We start from the raw sequence: 18236 nt of genomic DNA, 5'->3' as shown, positions 1-18236 counted from the left end.
ATATCAGTCAATTGATGTATGATATTAGTCAACATTGGGGACATAGCAGACATTAATAAAAACGTATCAGCCATCAAAAGGAATATATCAGCCAACAAAAGATATATATCAGCCAACAAGAGGAATATATCAGCCAACAAAAGGTACTTATTAGCCAACAGAAGGAACATATCGGCCAACAAATGAAGCATACCAGCCTATAAAAGGATGAAATTAACAAACAAAATCAACAAGTAAGCCAACAAAATAAGCATATCAGCCAACAAAATGAAACATATTAGCCAACAATTAAAATATTCATATCAGTCAACAAAATAAAGATATATATAAGCGAACTAAAGAAAAATATAAGCCAACTGATGTGTGATAGCAGCCAACAAAAGAAACATATCAAAAATTAAAAAAACATATCAGCCAACAAAAGGAATATATTAGCCAACACAAAAACCATATCAGCCAACAAATGAAACATATCAGCCAACACATGAAACATATCAGCTAACAAGTGAAATGTACCAGCCAACCTACCGCACGCAAATTTTCGTGCGGCAGTCCGCACCCAATACCTTTTTTTTTATTTTTTTTAAATTTATTTATGCTGGATTAAAATTTTCAAAAATTTTATTTGCAGGATAGATAATAAAAACTTATTGTGTCCATATTACAATGTGAAAAAATAAACCGATCAAAAGGATAAGGGTACACTTGATGTATAAGATTCTCTTGTACACTATCAATAAAATGTCGCCAACTAAGGCGAGATAAGAGGTAAAGAAAATAATAGATGACCCACTTTAAAATAAGATTTCCTTTCGAGCTTGGTATACAATATTTTTTTTTACACCAAGTGGTTACGCACTTGCGCATTAGAAACATGAAATGAAAAACGTTAAAAAACGGTGAAAGTATTACTTGTACTTCGTATTTCGTATTTACTCACAACCACCCCTTTAAATTCCAAGTCTAAATACAGTGATTCTTTACTCGCAACAATCCCTTTAAATTCCAGTCTAAAAACAGTGATTCTTTACTCCTCTGGAAATTCTTCACTCCTTTAAGAAGACGACGACATTCCTGCATTAGGCTGTTTCTGGAGCACTTCAATATCAGTAAAATTACTTGCTCATTTCGTTAATATGTCAGAATTTCTAGCATTTGGTTTAAAAATTGCATCTTTGTTCACGTTGGTTTTGCTTATTATGATTGTATGTTATAGTTAAATTATGCAATTACTGATTTTTCCTGACACTTTTGTAGAAATTATGTAAGACCCTTTTGTTATAATTGATCTTTTTTGTGAAATCAATTGTCAAAATAATGTTTGCATGTTATTAATTTCTAGGGTTTTATGGAGTGTAAAAGCATTGGATAAATAACCCTAAAAATTTCTATGAAATTATGATGCTGACATTTGAATCACCAAAATAAAAATAATTTTTTTTCATATGAACCATGAATTACCTACATTTTGGCCATGTACTTTAACAAACGGTAAGTTTTGGTAGCTAGAATTTTGACTTTTGATCATATCTGAATTGTTAGTTTTAAAGGGCTACTCAATTAGTAAGGCATGGGGATTTAATCATGCAGCTACATTTGTCGATTTATAGATTGAATTTTCGATTTCGATATGGGTTTTTTCTTTGTGATCATATGCTAAGTATGTAGTCTCTAATGCCATTTTTTAATTTTTATTTTAAATGACGTTCTTCATTGTGGTTGCGTTTGAGAGTTTGACATTGATTTACGAAAGTTTGTAATTTGTTTGTATGGACTTGTTATATGATCGAATTCTAAATTTGCAGATTAGACAAATTGTAATTGTTTAGGAATTATGAAGTACCAACAATGTTTTAGATTTAGTCTTTATCTGAATTTTCAGATGTTTGTTTTGTGAGTATGATGTTACATCTTGTATAATCTTAATACAAGTATTCTCTCATCAGAGGTCAATTCTTCCTGTATAGCACTAATTTTGCTTGTTTTGAAGGTGCTAGATGGAGTACATATCAGATGGAGAATCCATTACTGATTCTGAGATTGAGAAGTATTCAGAGATACCATATCTAGCCTTGAAAAACGGGATTTATAAAGTGGAGAACCCAAATGGTACCTTTAAGTGCCCCTTCTGTTAGGATAAGAGGAAGCAATCGTGTGGTTCCAGAAGCCTACTTCAGCATGCCTCAGGTGTTGCCAACGGCTCTGCTCAGCGAAAATCTAAGCAGAAAGCCCTTCATCTTGCTTTGGCTAGATATTTAAAGGTTGACCTAGGCTTTGAATCTGCTGAAACTAGCTTCCCACCTGTGCCAGAACCTAAAACCGTGTCTTTGAATCGAATTCTTGAAGAGGCAGACAAGCTGCAGAAAGCATCTTATGATGCAGGTCTGTTTCTTTTTCCTTGGAAAGCATTATTTAATTTAGGCTATTAGGATGGAACTTCCCAATGCAATGGGTCTGATTCGCGGTCTTTCTCCCCTCATTTCTCCTCCTCTCTTAACAATTGACAACTAATATTATGTATTTTTCTTTTATTGGTGCCTCTGCACATCTGAGCATGTTTCATTATACTTTGAACACGTTTTAAATTTCTGTTTGCATGCTGATCCCCCTCTCCCCATGTTATATCAATTATTTCAAACTCTGGAATTGCCTGTCTTTTGTTGGTGCTAGAGCATGTTCTTATTCTAGCTCTCCATTGACACTAGGAGTCCTTCTGTGCAAATGAGACAAAAGCTCAGTCTAGAATCATCCCAGATTCCCAGGGATTAAAATCCATTACCCATCCACATATTGGCTGGAGATTGTGCTTTTCTGTCTCTTGAGCTCGTGAAAGCCCTTTTTTTTTTTTTTTTTTTTTTTTTTTTTTTTTTTTTTCTTATGTGTATTAAGTTCAAGGAGGTCATGCCCCTATCCCCACACACCATAAAAGACCAAATACTAATAAATTTTGCGTGCTTGATTTCCAACAGAAACTCAGAAAATGCAACACATTGCTCAAGATCATGATGCTAGGATAACACAAATGCCAGAGAAGATAAATCATGAGCTTGAGACTAAGAAAATGCAATTTAATCTGTATGATTTGGACTTGAGCAAAGACAGAGTTTATACTGAGCATATACAGCAGAACCTGTAGGAGGAGGAGGAGGTTGATTCTTTTTCTTATTTTTCTGGTTTCATTGTGAAAAATTAACAAATTGACTATTGGATTGGCATTTATATATTTTTAAAAACTATCCATTGTTGAAGTCCATTTGGTGTTTTGCATGTGTTGGAAGATGCTCGGTGATAGAGCCACAAAGTTGAAGAGCCTTTTTTTTTTTTTTTTTTTTTTTTTTTTTTTTTTTTTTTTACTTTTGCAAAGTACTATTTTGTGAAATAAGATCTCGGATGTCATGTGCACTGTAAAGTAGTGGCAGGTCCAGATAATAATTTTTTGGAGGGTCTTTATATCATTCTAGAGGAGTAATCCTATAAAATTGTGCTCACTTTGAGGCTTTGAGCTGCAGTAGAATGACGATGGGGTGGAGTAGTGTTGCTTTGTCTTGCACATTGCAACATGAATAGAGTTAGAGCTTGCCAAAACTGCTGTTGCTAAGTTGGTTGTGGAGATAGCAATAGACCACTGATGAAAGCTGGTGGTTCTTGGGGGTGCTACTGTACTCTTTTTGTTGTTCAAGGACTTTAAGGTTATGCTGAACGAGGCAGCCAGGTTCACTTTATTGATATAAGATTCATTAGATTTGTGGTTCTCTTTTGAGGCTCTTTCCTTTTTATCTTTATGTCATGTTTGCAATGTGCTATTAAGAAATTAGAAATGACTAACTATAGTAGATGAGGTTTAACTAGAGAACTGCCCTTCTTGGGTATTTGATTTGGTTGTTGTCGTACATCAGTTTTGAAAACTTAATGAGGTTTGTTGATGGTGCGGGATAAATCGGCACAGCTCTTGCTTGCTGTCTGTAACATTTGGTTTTCTATATTTTTGATGAGTGTCTAACTTGTTGTCTATGGTTTTTAGAATGTTAAAAGAATCAATTTACTATACATGGCTTTCATGGAGCTGAAGAAAGCACATGTAAATATTTTGAGGCTCACTGAAGAACAGAAGGTAAATGTCAACTGCCATGTGTTGTAAAAGCATGTCATGCTTCATACTATGTTTAGCTTTTACTGACAGAGACTTGAATTTAAATGCACAGAAAGAAAGAGAAGAGCCCTTGAAGAAGTATCTTCAGCTGGAAGTTAAGCATAAGTTACAGTTGGAGGTCGAAGAATTAAAAGGAAAAATAGAAGTCATGAAGTATCTGGGAGATGATGACACTGATATGCACCAGAGGAAGATGGAGGAGATGACTGAAGAGTTAAATCTGAAGATTGGAGTTTTGAACCATTTGGAAGTCTCTACTGAAACCTCTTCTTATTCAGAAAAGGGGCTAGAGGCTAAACAGAAGTTTCAAGACATGCAACTAAAGATTGAAGAGTTGAGTCAGTAGACTGGACAACTAAAAGAGATTATTCTTTTAAGAGATGCTGATCACGCTGCGATGATGACACAGATGGAGGGCATGAATGAAGATTTGAATGATAAGATTGAAGGAATTAACCATTTGGAAGAAATAAATAGAATACTTATGATCAAACTAAGGCAGAGTGAAGATGAACTGCAAGATGCTCGGACAGCATCAATCATAGTATGTCTTTTCCATACTCTATTTTTGCAAGATATGCAGTCTCTTGGTCTTACAGTTGTCTGACAATTTCGACTTATTATTTTGGTTTGTGCCCCAGTTTCTTTTCCCATAAATAAGATATAATTAGGATATCAATAACAACATCATCTCAATATATCTTTAAAGTTATGTCCTAGGCAAGAAGGAAATTAAATATACATTGCCTATGCATACAATAGAGCAATTGTTTTCATTAATTTTTTTTATTTCAGATCCATCAATTATAGTTTCTGTTAGTTTTAAATATCATATGTGGCAAAGAAACCCAGTCTCTTTAATGTGAAGGTTGGGAGGAAAAGGCAGAGAGCTAGTTTGTGGGTCACTCTTAACACTTTACAGTTGAAGTTCATAAAAACCATTGAATGTAGTGCATGTTAGTTGGACAAACTTGTTATTTATTTATTTATATATTTATTTTTTACTTATATAGGATATTGTTTGTAAAAGGTGGTATATAACTCGTAGCAACTATTTGCATAATTCCCTACCTATTGTGTCAATTTCTTTATCAGTGTCCAATCATTTTGACCCGGGTATGAGGCCTGAACAGCCGTATGAAAGTAACATAGCCTGCATGTTAGAAATATCAACATTTGAGGTGGTTTATCTCTATTCATTGATGATATGTGCATTTTTTTTATTTTTTATTTTATGCTTTACGGTTCTGCCTCTGCACTGGTCAGAAAACGTTTATCTTTTTTTTCTTCTTCTTGTATCTAGGGTCTGTTGGACACTTTGCCACGCAATCACAATAACATTGGAGTCAAAGGGATGGGAGAAATTGACGTAAAGGGCTTTATTAAGGAGTGCAAGAAAAGGTACACCGGGGATGAGGCCATGACAAAAGCAGGAATGATGTGCTCGCATTGGCAGGAGGATTTGGTTGATCCAGCTTGGCATCCTTTTAAAATTATTGAGATCCATGGACAGATACAGGTGAATTATTTTTTCTTGTTCAACTCCCAGACTTGAAGTTATCCATTACATCCATCTGTAAGCAATGAGATTACATTTCATCCATAGTGAAGCCAATTTTTGTGTAGATCAGCTTATTATACTGCAATTATTGACGATAGGAATGTTACATGCCTAAGCTAACCCAACCCTGCTTTGATATCACTTTATTATACTGCAATTGAAACTTATGAATCTATTTATCAAAATACTTGCATCATATATCTGACAGTGGCAGACCTTGCAGTGACTTACAATGAAAATCCAGGTTAATGATAGAGGATAGGGAAGTATTTCAAAAAATTTCCATTGTGAACATTGAACAATTTATACCCTAATTGAATATTAGGGGTTTGTTGGTGAGTATTGACAGCTTTGACGCTCCTCCCATGAACAAAGTATTTTCACCCTTTTTAGTGTCGCCATTGCTGCAAGCTGAGTTTATAAACTGTTTGTATCTGGCTTTCTTTTAATGTGTGTTGAATTTCGATAATGTAACAGTATGTTATGGTGCTGTTAGCCTGTAAGTAGATGAGTACATGAGATGTAGTGATTACTGGCAGTGTCTTCATAATTGACTCATAAAACCATGGTATACTTTAACTTTATGTCCAATACTTCAACCTTAAAATGGATTCATGGTGCAGGAAGTAATCAACGAGGAAGATGAGAAGCTGAAGAAGCTCAAGGTGCAGTGGGGTAATGAAGTCTACCAAGCCGTTACAATGGCTTTGCAAGAACTCAACTGGTATAATCCAAGTGGAAGACATGCAGTGAATGAGCTTTGGAACTATAGGGAAGGACGCAAGGCTAGATTAAAGGAAGTTACAAATTTTGTTTTTCAGATTCTGAAGACTCTTCAATAGCGCCAGAGGTTGAATTAGTTCTTTAGTAAACTCGGAACAAGTTGGTTTGAGTGTGACGACAAAACTTCAGAATTCCTTGTATTCCAGCTTGACCAGTGATCTAGTTATCGCTTATAAATATTAAATATGTAGCTACAACAACTGCTATAAAATATAAGACTTGGGCAAGTATGTATTTATAGTTTGTAGACATTATAAGAATATCGGTGTAGTAAGACTGGTAACTCTAACTAGGGAGGAGGAGACCATATTCAGCTTCTATGCTCACAAATTTTCAAGTATGTCGGCTCCTAAGTTATCTGAAACTAGAATGTAACTCTTCTATAGTCCTAAGTTATTTGAAGGTTATGTAGTTCTGAATAGAATGTGACTTCTATTTTCAAGTATATCTACGGTGTTAAACTTCATTTTTGCTGTAAATGCATCATTAAATTAAATTTGCCTTTTTTACCCAAATACTATGTGGATTTTTACATTTTTAGAAAATAATACATAACTTAATCTCAAATATTAGAATTTGCACTTTCTATTGAGAATATATGCACATTAATAATTTTGCTAAATTGTCTACTGTGAAACATATAATAAATACGTAGCAATATGTATTTGTACAATGTAGTAAGGTGAAAAGAACATATAACATAATTATAGGGTAATGCTATATGTAGCTCGTAGTGCTACAAATAAATGAAAATGTTAATTTGAATACGAACAAAATTTAATACTCCGTTTCGTATTAGTTGCAACACTTTTTATTTTCGGCCGTTTCATATTAATTGCAACTCTATTATATTTGAAAATGACCCACAATTATTTTATAATTTCTCTTTCCCACTATAAATATTTTATTATTTCTCTTTCCTACCAACCCCACCCACACTACTTTTTTTTTTTTTTTTTTATCTCCTACTAACAATATTTTATATACTATAAGCCTATAAACATAGTCTATAATTTTCTTAAACTATGAGCCAAGCCTACTGTTGCAATTAATTCGAAAAGGAAGGAGTATTGTAGCTTGGTATTTTATTACGTGTATAAACTTGCTTAAGAATGCTATGTTATCAATGTACCTTGGGGGAATTGGCCAAAACAAGTGTGAGAGGATGACTTTTTTTTGATGAAAGTGTGAGAGGATTGAGAAAACTTGGAATAGAGAGATTGAGAATAATATTAGTGTTTTTTGGGAATTGATGAAAAAAATGATGTTGAATAGGGTTGTGGGGAGGGAAAAAAATTTCACATCAATGACGTGTTATGGTACTTTTGTTTATTATATCTTACAGTAACATTTAATTTTATTATTTTACTCAATAAACTTTATTTATTTCATTTGCTAAAACTTTCTTAATTTTATTCACACATTTTACCACTCCTTTAATACTTTAATCTTATTCTTGATTGGATGCTCTATCTTATTCTCACTTTATACACCTATTTTCAAATGTTTAATTGATTATCTTATTTTATTCTCATTTTATACACCTATTTTCAAATGTTTAATTGATTATCTTATTTTATTCTCACTTTATACACCTATTTTCAAATGTTTAATTGATTATCTTATTATGTCTTTTTTTTTGTCAGACGGTTTATTACGACGACTTATCATAGCATCAGGATTAAAAGGTTTTTGTAATTGTTGTAATTCTTGTAAAGTGTGAGATTGTTGTTAATTTTGTTAGGTTCCCTATATACACCACATGACCACAAAATCACACTATACACTATTAATAATTTTAATATGGTCAATTAAATAATCCGTATTGAATTTAGTTACCAAATCCCAAGTTCCCAGAGTGAGAAAAAAAATGTATTGTTTGTAATAATTCAGATTAAATGGGGGCAATTTGGGTATTATCACATTTACAGACAACAATTTTTAATTTTTATTAATTACAGTATTTGCCTCCTTGGAGCTTTTCACACTTTCGCTACCCACTCTCACTCACTCTCTCTCCTACATTGAAGTGTTCTCTGAGCTTTCTCTCCTCCATTGAAGCTGCTTCTGAGGTTTCTTCTTTTTTACTTTTTAAATCATCGAATTTGAATTTCACAATCTAGGGTTTAGTTTCACTCTGTCGTTGATTTAATTGTCAGTATAGTCAATTTAGGGTTCTTCTAAGGTTGATTATTCACCTAGTGTTGAAAGATTATAACGAGATAATTTTTTGCTAAAATTTCGATTCTGTGCAATATGCATTGATATTCTTAATCCAGAAGAATTTTGTGCGATGATTATTTGTGCTTAATTTGGTAAATGAGTTAAATTTGGTTTGCTAATGTGTTGCAGGCTTTTGTTTTATGATTATAACACTTTAATGTTTGGATGAAACTTTGAAAATTTGATTTCTTGTAAGAATTATGAACATGACAATCTGTTACATTCAGTGTTTCCATTGATCTAATACAAACAAGTAGAAATGCTGATTGGAGTTAAATTAAGATTCGGGTGTTTCGTTCCGTGATGATGTTACTAGGCTACAAACCGTATGACTTGACGAATCGGTTCATTTGTAATGCAAATGTTGCAACTTTGTCTTTCTCTTTGAAGGAAATTGATGGAGAACAGCTCAGGTGAAGAATCTGGGATCAGTGATTCGGAGATTGAGGAGTATGTGGAGAAACCGTATCAAGAATTGCAATCTGGGATATACAAGGTGAAGAAACCAAATGGTTTCCTTAGGTGCCCGTTTTGCGCTGGTAAGAAGAAGCAAGAGTATGGATTCAAGGACCTGTTCCAACACGCCTCCGGTGTTGCCAAGGGTGCTTCCCATCGAAGTGCTAAACAAAAGGCTACCCATCTTGCATTGGCGAGATATTTGGAAATTGACTTGGGTTTTGGATCTGCACAACCTACGCAAGCAGCTGATCCAGAACCACAAGTTAGTGAGCAAAAAGAGGATATCTATTGCTGGCCGTGGATTGGTGTTGTTGTCAATATTGTGAGTGATGAAAAGACTGGAAAACAAGTTACTGACAGTGGGTTCTGGATGAAAACTTTCTCCAAGTATAAGCCTTTGGGAATTGAAGTTTTCCATGACGAGCAAGAACAAGTTGCGCAAGCTGTGGTTCACTTTGAGAAAGAGTGGGCCGGCTTCAAAAACGCTGTGGACTTTGAGAAGTCATTTGAAGCTGGTCATCACAGTAAGAAGGAGTGGATTAGTAAAAAGGGGAATCTTGGTTCTGCTATCTATGGATGGTTTGCCCGTGCAGATGATTACCATGCAGAAGGTTTGATGGGAGAGTACCTTCGCAAGAACCGAGAACTCAAGACACTTTCAGAAGTTATGCAAAAGGGAAGACAGGACACTGAAAATATGGTTGTCACCTTAGCTAATGAGATTGACATGAAGAACCAGAACCTGGATGAAATGCAATCCAAAGTCAATGAGAAAGCTATGTCTTTGAGTCGGATGCTCGAAGAGAAAGACATGCTCCACCAAGCATTTTATGAAGGTCATTTCTTTAAACCACAAAATGTGCTTTATTCCATTATATGCTATGCTGCTTTCATTGATACATATATTAACTTTTAATTGTTAATAATTTTGCTATGTTATTAAACGCTTGGTTCATTTTCTATTGGCCCTTGTGGACTAAAAGCGGAGTATGAAACCATGTTAGTTTCTCATGGGCAATAAGAGAGGTATGACTAGTTCAAACCTCTAATGAGAGTATTTGGTTGAGATAGTATTAGAAGAGAGGTTTTAGTCCAATCTGATTTAGAAAAAGTTGGTTGTAGAAGGTTTGTGGAAACGAGGTTTGTAAGTATAGTTGTGAAATGACTATTCTATCCTAAAGTTAGTAAAGTTTATTACCCTTTACCAAATGTGCTGGAAAATCTCCCTTGCTATATATTATCCATTACAGTAGAGTAGCTATCAATTAACAACTGCTTGCCAAACACTTTATTCAAACAGCTAATATATTCAGCTAGTTTAACTAGCTTATACAACCCGCTAAGAACTAATTGTAGAAATGCTTGACTTGCATTAGTGCAAGAGCTGATTGGCAAGTATTTGTTATGGAGTCTTGTCTTTGATACAAGATCTTCTTCAGGTTTTCTCCTTGTTCACCTTATTATTTTATGCTTGTAGTGAGGTTTCCAATGGGCCCACATATTAACATTGATAACCTTTGATGATTATATTTCTGTTATTTGAGTTCTTATCTAGGCACACATTTTGAATTTGATTCAGTATCTTCTTTTTTCAAGGACAGTTGCGGGTGGCTGAAAATTTAGAAAACTCAAACTTGCTTACCTTTTGTAGTTATTGTTTTGTTTAACAGAAACCCGTAAGATGCAGCGCATTGCTCGGGATCATGTTCAAAGGATATTGGCAGAACAAGAAAAGATGAATCATGATTTGGAGTCAAAGAAAAGACAGCTTGATTGGCGCACTAGAGAATTAAGCAAACGCGAGGTCTTAACTGAACGTGAGCGGCAGAAACTCGATGAAGAGAAGCAGCAGGTGAGCTGCTTCCAGTATTCTTGTTCATTTTTTGGGTGTTGTTATTGTTACAAACTGATATGGATTGAATAAGAGACAAGAAAGCTTGATTGTTTCTTTCATTTATTTTACTGTGAATTTCTTAATGTTAAAAAATTAAATAGTTGGACTGGTTTTGGATTTTTATATGACATAGATTCTTGGTTCATGCATCTTATGCCATCCATTTGGGAATGAGGCTTTGGACCGCCTTTGGTTTTGTTGTTGTGGACTGGTTTTGGATTTGATGGAAGCTTTGTTGCTACTTTCGTATATATTGTTGCACACTTGAATCTGCTGCATATATATTGATTATGGATCTCATATGTACTCTAGGCATGAACAAACCTCTGGAAGGTTGGCAATTAGCCTGTCATAGTGTTGTAGCCCTCTCTGATCTAGGATCGTAGTCATCATACCTTCTGGATATGTTATGGACTCACTGCCAACACTCAAGCTTACAAGATATATACTAATTTAGATTAAAGAGAAAGGTTTCATGGCAATGATTTCAGGGAAAATAATTACAAAGCAATAAGCTTTAGGCTACTGATCTCCAAGGTAGTTGCTTGAGGCTACAAATCTCCAATGTGCAAGCACAAATAACGAAACAACTGACTGCCTTCTTCAATCATTCCTCTCTCTATATATATGCACATATTTTGTCTTCTTCCTCAACTGCCAAAAGGGATCCTGATGGGGCCCACTAAGTGGTGTGGGAGGGCTAGGTGTGTTGTGGCTGCTGCTCTGCTTGTTTCAGCTGTTTCTGCATTTTTTCAGTGGTCCCCTCTTGTCTTTGTTCTCTGTCGTACCTAACCATCACAGGTGGCTTGGCTGGTTCGGGATATTTTCAATATTGAGCATGGTATTCATGCTGACCTGCTTCCAACTAATAGAGACACACATCTTGCACATATATATGCTTTTCTAAAGTTCTGAGGTGCTGTAGGCACGGAAATTTGTCTTAGTAACTCCAACTGGGATTATTGATCCTGTGACCGCAGTAGGCTGTTATATAGTCACTCACCCCTGTTTTTAGTTAAACATTAAGCTTCTCTATATATTTTCCATAATATTATCACTATCTGTTGTATCTCTGGTGAGTTTGGTGGTTTACTGTGACTTATTTGCAGATGCCAACAGTGATGATAGAAACACAGAATAAACAATAGGGTGATGTTAGTCGTATTATTCTACTCAATTACAGATCGACTTCACTTTAATGGGGTCAAGCGCTGCAAAGATGGATTTTAAGTCAATGTTTATTTGAAACATAACAGAATCATCTTACTGTGCTATCATTGTCTTATGTCCATGTTATGTTTCAAATTCTGTGTTTTTTAGGTTATTTTAGGTTTGTAAACTTTAGGTGTTTATTGATGTCTTCTGCATTTGGTTTCTAATCTGGGTGAATTTTTACTCTTAGAATGATGAAAGAAACAATTCACTGCAAATGGCTTCTGTGGAGCAGAAGAAAGCAGATGAAAATGTATTGAGGCTTGTTGAAGAACAAAAGGTAAATATTGGCTAGCATGTGGCATCAAAGCATGTTCTTTCCATATTTAACCCTCACTGACAAAGTTCTAATGTGCAGAGAGAGAAGGAAGAGGCCTTGAAGAAAATTCTTCAGCTAGAAAAGGAGCTGGATGCTAGGCAGAAGTTACAGTTGGAGATTGAGGAGCTAAAAGGAAAATTAGAAGTTATGAAGCATCTTGGAGATGATGATGATGCCGCGGTCCAGAGGAAGATGAAGGAGATGAGAGAAGAGTTGGATCAGAAGATTGATGATATGAACCATTTAGAAGATATGAATCAGACTCTTGTGATAAAACAAAGGCAGAGCAACGATGAGTTGCAGGAAGCTCGCAATGTGTTAATTAATGTATGTCTTTACATATTTGTTTCTCCAAGATATATCTACAATTAGTATATTCATCATCATCATCATCATCATCATCATCATCTAGCCATGTAGACCAGGCATAGATCATAATCCCTTTATTGCATGAGGAACTATATATCATTAGTAGGAAGCTAAAGTGATATTCATAGCTGTTTTCTCGCTTCTTTTTCATCTATTACCTTATTTTAGTTGGCTGATATTATTTTAGGATTTAACGTTGATTTTCATATTGTATTAATTTGCTTATTTGGATGCATATTAGAAATTTCAGATGTTTATTCTGATGATTTGTATGTAATATACTTTTCATGCTCCAGGCTCTATTAGAAATGTTGCAAAGTAACCGCACTAATATCGGTATCAAAAGAATGGGTGAAATAGATGAGAAGGCCTTTGTTGCTGAATGCAAAATTAGATTCCCAATAGACGAGGCCTTTTTGAAAGCAAGTGAGGGATGCTCGCTGTGGCAAGAGAATTTGAAAGATCCAGCATGGCATCCTTTCAGAATTATTGAACATAATAATGGAGAAACCGAGGTGAATTATGTCTTCCTTTAGATCTGAAATTGCTGGTCTTTAGTTTGTATCAGTATTTACCACTTTGGACTTGACAACGAATTCATGATGCAGGAAGTAATTGATGAAAAAGATGAGAAATTGATGAAGCTCAAGGAGGAGTGGGGTGATGAAGTATACAAAACAGTTACAGTGGCCTTGAAAGAGCTGAATGAGTATAATCCAAGTGGGAGATACGTGATCAATGAACTCTGGAACTACAAGGAAGGACGCAAGGCTACTGTAAAGGAGGTTGTTAATTATATATTTAAGAATCTGAAGACTCTGAAACGCAAGAGGTGAAATTGTCCACTTGCTCTCCCAAATGAGTCTTTTGGTAAGTGTGCATTTGACAACCTAACTTGATTTCTGTTCCGTTGTGATAATTGTGATCTTTGTGCCCAACGTTGCATTTAATGATTTGATGACTAACTTGTGGCGAATCAGGGTGCTTATGTGTTACTTCGTATTGTGGAAGGAAACCCTTGCAGTTTGTATGTCTGTGTGTGCACAAAGGTTGGGGTCTCCAGAAGTTTTGGGGCAATGTTCTGTAATTTGCATGCTCTGATTTGTCAATTTTTCACACTGTTCCTTTTTACCTTCTTGTCCAATATCCCCATGGGCCTATTTGGCTAGTTAGTGGTTGAATTTTGTGCCTTGGTTTCTAATCATACAAAGTAAAATCAAAAACCAAATTGATCATTTGTTAAATTTCATGGATGATTATACTTGAGATGTTGAAGTTCTGTTTTTGAATTGTCTTGCAGGAACATCTTGATCTCTAGCGAATGCAATGTTCCAGCCTCAAAGTTTCACCTAATGGCTGGTTAGAATCACGACACCTGTGTATCAGTCAGTTTTTCGCCTATTTCACGCTATGCTGGGCGATACAACATTTGTGATTCGTGTAACCATAACTTAAATAAGTGAGGTATCATTAGACAATTTGTTCATCTTCCAATAGTACTCCGTATGATAATTGTAGCCTTTGTAGTCTCATGTTATGTTCCCTATCTTGCTAAATCTGCTAATGTTACGGTGATTCACTGACTTGTATAGCTTGTTGGAAACTTGGAGTGTTGAAAATTTGAAATGACAGGAGGAGATTATTGGAGATAAATCAAAGTAAATAAATTAAAAAATTAACCTTGTGCAATGAATAGTTTTGTTTAATACCAAACCCTATGAAATAAGAACTTACTAAGGACACTTTTAAGCAAATCTGCAAATCATAAATTTATTAAAACTATTATCTATTATGGAATAGTAGTAGTACTAAGCAGTAAGCACTTCAGATTAGGGATAAACAAAGGAACCAACCCATGGCATGGCATAAGCCGAATGTGCCCAAAATTCCCAATCTTTGGGTAAATAAGAAATTTTAAGCCTTTCGAACTCTCGACTTTGTAGATCCAACGAAGAATCCTGTAATGTATTGCTAGAGCTACTAAAAATTATTTTCCATCCTGAATAAACAAAAGACATCATCAATTCTTTACCCATAATATTACGATCAAATAATGCACATTCATTCGCCTGTGAGAAGCAAAACAATTTAGTCCACGATTGTTCAACACCATATTCCTTCATTATCCATATCCCCGTTAACCTTACCAAATGCAAGCATCCCCTTAAATTAGCCAACTCAATTCGTTTGTCATACAAAATCACTTGATCACTAGGCAGTGGTACTTCATGAAACCTTTCGCTTCCAAGATCAAAACCAATTATTTTAATTTATTCGACGAAGTTATGGAATGCAATGCATTATTAGAAAGAACCATGGTAGACGGTGCCCCTAATACATTAAATGGACAAGGTTCGTCGATATTTACTTTCCATGAATTGGACTTCAATGTGTATAAACCAGTATATGTCTTCCATTTATCGTTGTTTAATGCCAAACACAAAATCTTATAATCTCCACTCGTACAACCATAACCAAAACCCATTTTCCTTAAAGTCAGGTTTCGAGGTTTAAACTGAGGTATGAGCCTTGAGGCGCCCGTGATTGGATTGTACAGCAAAAAGATTCTAGCTCGGTTTTTTCTAGTTAGGCTATAAAATTCCAATTGCGCGAAGCAGAGTAGGCCAGTGCAAGAATCAACAAGGGTGAGTCGAGATGGCTAATATTAGGAATTATAGACCTGACCTTAGTATTTTCAGGAGAATGAAAATCAAACGACATGAGAGTGTTCAGCCCATGAGAAAAGACTAGTACGAGGGAGCTTGTACTTGTATTTGCCTCATTGTTATTTTTCATGCGGCGAGTGTGAGAGTTGATGAAATAAAGGCTGTTGATTTCATCGCGCCAACACTTGCATACAATCTTACAACGGAGAAGATCTTCAACAGGTAGCCACACTAGAATGTTACATACCAACTCCATCGGAAGCCTGCCATGCTCGCGATTATTGTCACTTGGTGTACTTAGAATATTTATCGATCTCGGTGTTAAGGCTATTTTTGATAGGTGCTGCTTAAAAGGTGCCCATGCTGTCCCCTTACATGTCTCTAACATTAGTTTTTTTGAGAAATCGTCGTTCACGGTTGATAAAACTTCTTTTAAATTCTTTCATGACAACAAATTATATTTTGACAAATTTAGGGTAAAAGAGTGAATACTATTGCTTGATTTAGGGTAAAAGAGTGAATACTATTGCTTGATTTTTTCAAAAAAAAATTGGTGAAGATTGCTTGATTATTAGGTAGAGTATATATATACAAAACCTATAATAGTATTTACTAAATAATATGTTAACATAACTAATCAATAAATATATTATTCACCTAATATTATCCATATGGAAAATGTATATCACACATAATGTCTAATACCTGATATATCTCATATCTCGACTTAGGCCCGTTTACTTCACCTTATTTTTTCTGAACTAACCATATTCCCCGTGACCTTTGTGTCACACTGGCTTTGATACCGTGTTAAAGAACCAACTCAACCAAAAACTTAAACTAATGGTTGAGACCCATGAATATGTTTTATACTTTATCACTAATTAATAAAATTAATCTCCTAAAAACATTTACGAACTATTTCGTGTAATCGTATCTAGTAATATAAATTTAGCTTATATAATATAATTTATCCTAAAATACTAACCATACCTATTTAATTTTAAAATACTTAAACTCTTAAGAGATTTTTTTTAATACTCTCTATGTTTCAATTTGTTAGTTCCATATACTATTGGGCGTTCCAAAAATATCTATTCATATTGAATGTATTCCATTTTAACTTAGTTTTTATTTTCTATTTTATACATATTAAATTCTGATTGGATAAATTAATTGATTGTGAATTGATGATATGACTTTAAGTAAGGAAATCCCTCCCTTGAATTATGCAATTATGGCTGATGTTTTCCAAAAAAAAAAATAAAAAATTTAAATAAGGAAAAACTATTTATGAATTGTTTTTTACTTTAATGTTAGATTTCAATTTTTTTTTTCCTTATTTTATTTGATTGATTCCATATGGAGTAATATTTCTACTTTACGATAAGAAAATAAATTACTAAGAAGCAATTCTCATGATGAGAATCAATAATAATAATTATTAAATACTAAAAGATACACAAGCAATAACTATTAAGGTAATTTTTTTAATAAATAAAAAAAGGTGATTTTTTTTCTTTCTAAATTACAAAGTCATTCCATGTCAGATTAAGATAATGACGCTATTGTAGCAAATTAAAAGTTATCCTAAATTTTGTTTTATAAAAAGATAAGTTTTTTAAATTAAATTTGATTATCTAAATAATTATTTGTAGTCAATGTTTTAACTTTTATCTTGTTTAATTAACTTCACTTTTATCTTATGATTATTTTTTTAAAACTATCAATTTCCAGCTTTCCAGGTCAATATCACTATGATTATTTTTAAATGGAACTAAACATTAAGAAAAGGAAGTAACTTATTATTTTTCTAATAGCATCGTAGTTTGTCGTGATTTATTTTGTGTTTGTTACCTATCAAATCTCTAATAGGGGGCATTAATTTAGGAGAAATTAATCATATTTAAAATAAGTATATGTTACGAGAAGTTTAGGATCCGAAGTTGTGGGAATATAATCTATCAATCTATCATATCTAGTTTCCTAGGTAGGTTAGGTTTTTGTTTTAGGGTAGTATAAATATTGTATCTGGTGCACAATATTATTCAACCAAGTCAAGTGAATTAACATATTTTCTTCCTAATACAATCCCTATTCTTTGTACGTGCGTTGTTAACTTGTCATCATGAAGAAATCTGAAAGAAGTTTAATCAATCTAACCTCAACACTGAAATCTCTACAGAATAAGCAAAATATTCTAATATGTGACAATAATCGCGAGCATGTCAGGCTTCCGATGGAGTTGGTGTGCAATATCCTTTTGAGGCTACCAATTGAAGATCTTCTCCGTTTTAAGAGTGTATGCAAGTGTTGGCGCGATGAAATAAACAGCCCTTATTTCATCAACTCCCACATTCGCCGCATAAAAAATAGCAATACAAGCTCCCTCGTCATAGTCTTTTCTCCCAAGTATAATATTCTTATGTCGATTGATTTTCACTATCCTGAGAATACTAAGGTCAGGCCTATAACTCCTAATATCCCTCTTGACAGACGACCCCTCCTCGTCGGTTCTTGCAATGGTCTGCTCTGCTTCACACATTTGTCAAAAGAAAGCCAAACTAGACGTTTTTCTCTTTACAACCCGATCACTGGCG

General features: G+C 34.3%; 1 protein-coding gene and 1 pseudogene across 1 annotated transcript; both read left to right on the top strand.

Annotated features, from left to right (window-relative positions):
• Window positions 1-932: 932 nt before the first annotated feature.
• On the top strand, window positions 933-6998 carry LOC110727550 (annotated as a pseudogene).
• A 1475-nt stretch (window positions 6999-8473) lies between these two features.
• LOC110727549 (factor of DNA methylation 1-like) lies at window positions 8474-14624 on the top strand. Its single transcript, XM_021907116.1, has 8 exons — window positions 8474-8566; window positions 9108-10012; window positions 10847-11028; window positions 12473-12562; window positions 12641-12928; window positions 13267-13485; window positions 13579-13840; window positions 14271-14624. Exons 2-7 carry the CDS (start codon window positions 9115-9117, stop codon window positions 13804-13806), a joined length of 1905 nt encoding a protein of 634 aa, XP_021762808.1. The 5' UTR covers window positions 8474-8566; window positions 9108-9114; the 3' UTR covers window positions 13807-13840; window positions 14271-14624.
• The last annotated feature ends 3612 nt before the right edge of the window (window positions 14625-18236 follow it).

This window comes from Chenopodium quinoa, unplaced genomic scaffold, assembly GCF_001683475.1.
Source record: "Chenopodium quinoa cultivar QQ74 unplaced genomic scaffold, ASM168347v1, whole genome shotgun sequence".
NCBI classification, from domain to species: Eukaryota; Viridiplantae; Streptophyta; class Magnoliopsida; order Caryophyllales; family Amaranthaceae; genus Chenopodium; species Chenopodium quinoa.
Note: the sequence above shows the minus strand (reverse complement) of the source record. Positions and strands in the feature narration are given on the sequence as shown.

What these genes read in the sequence shown, in the direction of transcription:
- LOC110727549 (XM_021907116.1), top strand. Translation starts at nt 9,115, where the DNA reads ATGGAGAACAGCTCAGGTGAAGAATCTGGGATCAGTGATTCGGAGATT. An exon ending in TCGATGAAGAGAAGCAGCAG is followed by an intron (nt 11,029 to 12,472) that starts GTGAGCTGCTTC and finishes TTTTACTCTTAG; the next exon opens with AATGATGAAAGAAACAATTC. An exon ending in GGCTTGTTGAAGAACAAAAG is followed by an intron (nt 12,563 to 12,640) that starts GTAAATATTGGC and finishes TCTAATGTGCAG; the next exon opens with AGAGAGAAGGAAGAGGCCTT.